Source organism: Pediculus humanus, genomic scaffold, assembly GCF_000006295.1.
Source record: "Pediculus humanus corporis 1103172108322 genomic scaffold, whole genome shotgun sequence".
Lineage (NCBI taxonomy): Eukaryota > Metazoa > Arthropoda > Insecta > Psocodea > Pediculidae > Pediculus > Pediculus humanus.
Genome location: NW_002987891.1, coordinates 1304038 through 1312318, shown reverse-complemented (window position 1 = coordinate 1312318; position 8281 = coordinate 1304038). Strand labels below are relative to the sequence as shown.

Sequence of the window (8281 nt, the reverse complement as noted above, 5' to 3'; positions counted from 1 at the left end):
GTTTTTCCGTAATTATCTTTTTTATTTCAGATCAGCAGCTTTTTTTTTTTACTCTTTCCCCCCCCTTTCTCTCTCTCTCTACAAAGCTCTTTGTTTTATCTTTTAATGCACACACACAAACACGCTCACACATGAGAAATTTAATTGTTTTTTTTTTTTATGTAAAGCAAAGCCAATGATTTGAGTTGACGACGACGACGACAATGATGATGATGATGATGATGATGATGATGATGATGATGGAGGAATGAAAAAAAAAAAAATGTTTGATTTTATTTTGATTAATTAGTTTGATTTTGTTCGCGGATGGCGCTGATGTCGGTGGTCACGGGTTAAACATTAACAATCCCCCCCCCCCTGGCTATCATGACCATTTTTCATTTTGATCGTAACTAATATTATTATTATTATTATTATTATTATAATACTTTTTTTTCTTTTTTTATAGGGCCATCAAGTCATTTCAACAAGTTCTTTACGTCGAGCCTGGTTTTTCTAGAAGCAATGAAGTTCATCTTCGTCTCGGTCTTATGTTCAAAGTTCAAAATGACTGGGAAAGTTCATTGAAACATTTACAACTCAGTCTGATTGATTCGAGTCCGAGTTCTTTTTCTAAAGTTGAAAGTAAGAAGAACATTCTAGAAATTTTTTTTTTTTTATTTTGATTTAATTTAATTTAATTTTATTTAAAAAAACGCGGCGTTTTTTGATAGATTTTCTCACGGAATTATAATCGACCGCGTTGATGTTAGTCACTAACTGTAATTTATAGAGGAGACATGCAAGCAACCTTTTCTCTTTCTCTCTCTCTCTCTCTCTCTCTTTCTCTTTCTTTTTCTTTTTCTCTTTCTCTTTCTCTTTCTCTCTTCGACACTAAAAATGTAATTTAACATTTCCAAAGGTAATCATTTTGGAATTTTTTTTTTTTTTTTTTTTTACAGTTTTCTATCCCCCACACGCAGGTATTTACCGCCGTGTCATTATTTATTAAAGCCCCCCATCATCTCCCTCCCTCCCTCTCCCCCTCCCGGGTTTAGTGAAATCGATAAATCGTGTACGTAATTTTTAACGTTGGCTTTTGTTTTTGTTTTAAATGAGCGAAAGAAAGGAAGAGGAGTCGTCATTATTATTATCATTCTGTTATTCTTTAATATCATCATCATTATTATTTCTGTATACCTATGATAAAATTCGGAACCTTTTTATTTATTTATTGTATTTAAAATTACGCAAGACCGGAAGGAATTTAAAAATTTCACGATCTGTAGAGATTACGTCGCGTATTAATAATAATAATAATAATAATAATAATAATAATAATAATAATAATATATGTTTATATCATTTTATTAATATTATTATTATTATTTATTTATTTTAAAAGGGGATTAAAAGGTATTAACGACGAACGTAATCACTTTTTAAGGCATCCATTTCATTACGAAACGTGTAAATTTTTTTTATTTATTTATTTTCTTGTGTGTGTGCGTGCGTGCGTGCGTGCGTGCGTGCATGTGTGTCTTCGGGTAAAGAAAATTTAATTTGCGATCAAAAGAATCGGGGAGGGGGGGGAAGCGGGTCGTTTTCCAAATGTTTCTTTTTTTTTTTCTTTCTCTCTCTCTCTTTCTCTCTCTCCTGTTGGTTTTCGGTCGATTGTTGTTTTCATTACGCACACGCAATTTTTATGCGTGAGGGTGCGTGATTTTAACTCCTCTACGATTAAATAATTTTTGTATTTTCTAAATATAATTTACGCAAAAGCAGGGGGTACGAAAAAAAAAAAAAAAAAAAAATCGACGTGGCCGGCGGCGGGACTGCCACGACGACGATGATGTCTGTTTGTTTGTTTGTTTGTTTGTTGGGTGTTTTATATTTATAAATACTCGACGAACGCCATTTTCGTTACGGTAAATAACGGGTTTTAAACGGTGAAGATATGCAAAAAAAATTTAAATTAAATTAAATTAAATTAAATGTCTCTCACGTATAATTTAGCATATACCTATTTTTAACGGAATATTTATTTTCGTACGAAATTTGAATCTTTATTATTATTATTATGGTTGTTGTTTGATTAACGCTTTATTTATTTATGTATTTATTTTCAGTCAAGTTTCACATCGCTCATTTATTCGAAGTCCAAGGAAAGTACAAAACAGCCAAGGATAGTTATGAAAATTTATTAAAAGAAAAAGAATTGCCCAATCATTTAAAAGCTGATATATGTAGACAGTTAGGTGAGTGAGTGATAATATTTTTCCCCCCCCCCTTCTCCCCTGCATTCCCCGAGTCCCCATTGTACGTTTTTCTTATATACCTTTTCAGGATGGATGTTTCACTGTGTGGAATCTCTTGGGGAAAAAGTTTACCGGGAAAATCAAGCGATTGAGAGTTTGAAAAAATCAATCGAAGCGGATTCGAAAAGCGGTCAAAGTTTATATTTGTTGGGACGTTGTTATGCGAGCATAGGAAAAGTTCACGACGCTTTCATAGCTTATAGGAATTCCGTTGAAAAAAGCGAAGGAAACGCGGATACATGGTGCTCGATAGGGTGAGTATGTTTGACCGACGCGAGATGACGAAAACTACCGATGATAATGATGATTTTTTAATTGTTATGTCTCTCTCTCTCTCTCTGTCTCTTTTCAGTGTATTATACCAGCAGCAAAATCAGCCTATGGATGCTTTGCAAGCGTACATATGTGCTGTACAATTGGATAAATCACACACGGCTGCTTGGACTAATTTAGGTAAATGTTTTGTTTTACTTTGTTGGAAATGAGTATTTGGGGTTATGAACGAAATGAAAATTTTTTTTTTTTGTATTTCAGGTATACTTTACGAAAGTTGCAATCAACCTCGTGACGCTCACGCTTGTTACGTAAACGCGACGAGAGGATCGAATAATCAAGACGCGAAAAATAATAATAATAATAATAATAATAATTGTACGACGCATTCCCCGCTGTCGATATCGCCCCGCGGTACGTCCGCCAATTCACAGGGGCCACCAATGAACCATAACTTGACCCAAAGAATTAAATTTCTACAAAGTCATTTGCAAAATTCACCAATGCCAAGCATAACGAGCAAGTATGTGGTTTTTTTTTTTTTTTTTTTTTTTTAACAAGTGTCAAATGAGGTGTAAAAAACTATTTTTTTTTTTTTTTTTTTTTTTTTTTTTTGTGAATAAAGGAGGCAATTGCCATCGATTGAGGAAGCTTGGAACCTTCCGATATCTGCCGAGATGTCTTCTAGGCAACAACAACCACAGCAACAGCAACCATACCATAAAGTTTATCCACAAGTGAGATTAGTTTTGTTATAAAATAAATTACGAATCGAGTTCGATTATTATTATTATTATTATTATTATTATTATTTTGTTTTGAATTTTTAGCCGGGGCAACAGAATAATTATAACAATCAACATCCTAATGCAACTCCTCCGCCTTATCAAACAGGCCCTCCTGGAAACAATAAACGTTTTAAGACTGAACCACCGTCGGGCGTTACACCAACAACGGCGAGGCCTTCATTTTATTTAACCACGCAGCAAATAGAAACAATGGAATATTTGCAGCAAAATGTCGGGAATTTAACAGTTCAACAGCAGGTAAAGAAAAAAAAAATAAAACTTTGTTATAATTGTCAACGATTCAACGTTTTTTATTAATTTATTATTAATTTTTTTTCTAGAATATTCTTCAGCAGTTGCAAATAAATTTCCGAATGATGCAACATCATCAACAACAATTGCGTGCTCAGCAACAGCAATCGCAATCGCATAGAAGTGCCGGAAACGGTACCGGACACCACGTGCCTCCAAATCCTAATCAAAATAGATCTCAGCCTTACGGCACACCTTTCCAGGGTGGAGTTGTGAAAAATTACGGACTTCCAACTCAAACGGTGAGAGGACAAATAATAATATTATTATTATTATTATTATTATTAAAGTAAATTATTTTATTTTGAAAAAATTATAATTTTTTTTAGGGAACCGTTGCACCGCAGACAAATTTTTCCGAACCGTTGAGTAGCAATGCTGCCGTACCCACAACTCAACAGTCTCCTGGTATGCCGTACAAATCGGCCACGACGGAACAAAGTTTCCCCGCTCGTACCAACAACAATTATCAGACAAACGGTCAATTTACCAATCAGTCTTACCAATCTTCGGGTAGTACAACAAACAACAACAACAACAACACACAATCGAATAACTTTGAATTTCCCAATACGGAATTGACGGTGAGCGATCAAGAGTTGACGGCTCTTTTGAGTCAGAAAGACATCGCGACGAGTTTGGCCGAAGATTTACTTAAACATTTTGGTAGCGAATCGAGCGATTTGGACATAAAAGATGAAATTACAGGTGAGCGAGTATGCCAGAGTTTTAAGGTTTTTGGTATTTTCGAATTGTAACGATTCATTAATTAAAATTTTTTAAACAGGTCCTCCCGCTAACTCAGGTACCGGAATCCTCAGTTCGGGTCCATTTTCGCCTTCGAATTTATTAGATAACTCGAATTTAAATTCTTCACTCAAGCAAGAGAGTTCGGGTAAGCAAAGGAGTAGTTCTCCTCCGTCGTCGGGTGGATTGAAAAAGACGTCGCCGCCACCGCCGCAACCACTTCCGGAAATCAAAACGGAAGTTGAATCCTCGGTCATCGAACCCGTGGAAATAAAACAAGAATTCATAGAAAGTCTCAAAGAGGAATCATTTGAATATGAAAATTTTTCGGATAAAGAACCTGAATTAACCATTGATATGCCGGCCAAAAAAATTTTAGAAATATGCAAGTAAGTGACGAGGATCGAGTAGTGTTAATTTTGAAAGGTTTGAAAGGGAAAGGTTGAATTAATATCTCTCTCTCTCTCTCTCTCTCTCTCTCTCTCTCTTTTTGGACAAACAGAGGAATTAGTACAAAATTATCGGGGTCTTGTTCGGTCGTGAGCGACAAGACGCCGCCCCCCGCTCCACCGGATCCTCCTCCTCAAAGATTGACGAGCGAACAACTCCTCCCTCCCACGCCATCCGTTTATTTGGACAACAAAAAAGACGCGTTTAGTCCTCAGCTCCAAGAATTTTGTTTAAAGCATCCGATCGCGGTGATAAGAGGAATGGCCGCCGCATTGAAATTAGGTACGATAATTCAATTCGGTGAGTCGAATGTGGATTTTACATTATTATATTTCACGTACCTGAAATTTTCTCACAACAGATCTCGGTTTGTTTTCAACGAAAACTCTCGTCGAAGCAAATCCCGAACATTCTGTCGAAGTTCGAACGCAAATGCAGCAAACCTCGGACGAGAATACGGATTCTCAAGGTCGTAGAACGTGGGCTTGCATATCGCACAGATCTCATACCACAATAGCTAAATATGCACAGTACCAAGCGTCGAGCTTTCAGGAAAGCCTTAGGGTAGGCTGTGTGTTAAAAATGTTTTTTTTTACGAAAAAGGTTTAACGTTAACGTAATTACTTATTATTATTATTATTGTGTACGTGTAGGAAGAGCAAGAAAGAGGAAGTAACCACGCATCTAATTTATCCGATTCGGATTCGAAAGATTCTTCGAGTAATCACGTGAGAAGGAAAAAAGGTGGTCATTTGGGTGGTTTGGTTAGAGGGATAGGAGAAAGGAAAATGTTGAGGTACGAAAACAAATATGAAAAGTTTTTTCGTTATGTTCGTTCGAACAAAGCATTCAATGTTTGTGAGTGAAACCTTTAGGTTCGGAACCAACGTCGATTTGTCCGACGAAAGAAAATGGCGGCCGCAACTACAAGAACTCACGAAGCTTCCCGCGTTTGCACGTGTCGTGTCGGCGAGTAACATGTTATCCCACGTCGGACACGTCATTCTCGGAATGAATACCGTTCAATTGTACATGAAGGTATCGTTTTAGCACACCCAAATAATAATAATAATCATTCGATCGTAACATTAACGAAAACGTTTTAAACGATGAGTAGGTACCTGGATCCCGAACGCCCGGACACCAGGAAAACAACAATTTTTGTTCCATAAACATAAACATCGGACCGGGAGATTGCGAATGGTTTGCCGTGCCCGATGCTTATTGGGGTGGTATTCAAGCCCTTTGTCAAAAAAACGGTTTGAGTTATTTGCACGGGAGTTGGTGGCCGAGTTTAGAAGATTTGTACAATGAGAACATACCTGTTTATAGATTTCTGCAAAAACCTGGAGATTTGGTTTGGGTTAACGCCGGTTCGTGTTTTACCTTATCGTTTTATCGAGTTTTTTTTTTTTTTTTTTACAAATTCAAATCTAAATTAGTATCATTATTATCAGGTTGTGTTCATTGGGTGCAAGCCGTGGGTTGGTGTAACAATATAGCGTGGAACGTCGGACCGTTAACGGCGAGACAGTATTCACTGGCGATAGAACGGTACGAATGGAACAAACTCCAAAGTTTTAAGAGTATCGTGCCCATGGTTCACCTCTCGTGGAACTTGGCTAGAAATATAAAAGTGTCCGATCCAAAATTGTTTCAATTAATAAAGTAATAATAATAATAATGATAATTAATTGGGGTTTTTTCTTTCTAAAATGTTTGATTTTGATTGTTTGTTTGTTTGTTTGTTTGTTTGTCTTACAGAAATTGCCTACTAAGGACGTTAAAACATTGTTATATAATATTAGAATTAGTTAAAAGTAAGGGAATAGAAGTTAGGTTTCACGGTCGCGGTAAGAATGAGGCATCGCATTATTGCGGACAGTGCGAAGTAAGTAGGAAGCACGAAATTCCCCTCCCCCGCCATTCCTCCCGCCCGCACTCCTTCCCGACCCGAGTCTCATCATCATTATTATTATTGTTTTTAAGGTTGAAGTTTTCAATATATTGTTCATTCGCGAACAAGAGAAAAGGCACGTGGTTCATTGTATGGATTGCGCGAGGAAACAATCCCCGGGATTGGAAGGTTTCGTTACGCTAGAAGAATATAAAATGTCCGACCTGTGTCAGGTTTTCGATAATTTTCAATTACATCCCGTGGTAAGTAATGTTTAAAATTTTTTAACCTTTTTTTTTTTTTTAACAAACCGGGATGAAAAGGGATAAAAAGGGATTGCTTGTTTGCTTATTATTACTTGCTTGCTTTAAACGATTTTTTTTTTTTTTTTTGCGCGCGCAAATCGTTTTTAAATTATTTATTTATTTATTTTATTATTATCATTATCATTAACAACCAAATTGTTTGCTTTAATGGTGTTTTAAAAAAAAAAAAAAATGTTTTTTAGTGGAGGTGAATGTCGGCACTTCTTATGGTTTAGGAGAAATTAAAAACACAAATCGGGAAACAAATTAACAAAAAGGGAGAAAGGAATTATTATTATAAATTTAAAAAAAAAAAAAAACAGGAATAGGGAATGCAGTTGTTGTTGTTTCCCTCGCACGATTTTTCTTCCTGTTTTGTTCTTAACGGGGATTTACGTACGAAAGAGAGAGATAGAGAGAGAGAGAGAGAAAGGAAACATTTCATCATCATCATCGTCATCACCATCACCATCACAATAACAATAATAATAATGATTAACGTCGTCGCCGTCGCCGCCGTCATCATCATCATCATCATCATCATCATCATCATCATCATCACCACCACCACCACCACCACCATCATAACTAGAATCATAATAATAATAATAATAATTCAATAACATTTAACAAAAAAAAAATATTAATTATGTGATAAGACAATTACGATTATTATTATTATTATTATCATCATCATCATCATCGCGGCAGGGTTTTATATTACACTCATATATATCCATTCATAAAATGAAAGAATGAATTAAAGTGAGTGAGAGAAAGATAGAAAAAGAAAAAAAAAAAAAAAGAGAAAAAAGTTTGTTACCATTACAATCATTCGTTCGTTTGTTCGATTCGATGGTTGTTGTTTTTAATTTTATTTTCGCGCGTCATTAATCACGTGACTTTTTTTATTTTTTAATTTTCCTATCACGAGTACAATTTAGTATCAATTTTCTTTTTTCTTTTTTTTTTTTTTTCTGTCTTCGTTTCGCTCTTTAAAAAATATATATATATATATTTTGTATGTACATGTATATAAAAAAAAAAAAAAAACGGGGGGGAAAACATTTTTTTTTTTTTATCATTATTATTATTATTTGTAACTATATAAATTGATTGATTTTTTTGTTTGTAGCAATCACCGATAGCAAATCAAATCTCATGATGTTGGTCAAATTTAGTCAATGAACAAAATAATAATTTTATCAACGA

The 8281-nt window shown here is 35.2% G+C and overlaps 1 protein-coding gene across 1 annotated transcript; it reads left to right on the top strand.

Annotated features, from left to right (window-relative positions):
- Positions 1–306: 306 nt before the first annotated feature.
- On the top strand, positions 307–7042 carry Phum_PHUM617680 (ubiquitously transcribed X chromosome tetratricopeptide repeat protein, putative; the record flags this gene model as incomplete). The annotated part of the gene is made up of 19 exons (XM_002433193.1): positions 307–317; positions 449–624; positions 2109–2237; positions 2326–2551; positions 2650–2750; positions 2832–3093; positions 3196–3307; positions 3401–3616; positions 3700–3912; positions 4000–4378; positions 4458–4806; positions 4920–5149; positions 5229–5431; positions 5521–5663; positions 5743–5905; positions 5985–6240; positions 6325–6535; positions 6632–6758; positions 6857–7042. The coding sequence occupies 19 exons, from the start codon at positions 307–309 to the stop codon at positions 7040–7042; spliced, it is 3693 nt and encodes a 1230-aa protein (XP_002433238.1).
- Positions 7043–8281: the final 1239 nt, after the last annotated feature.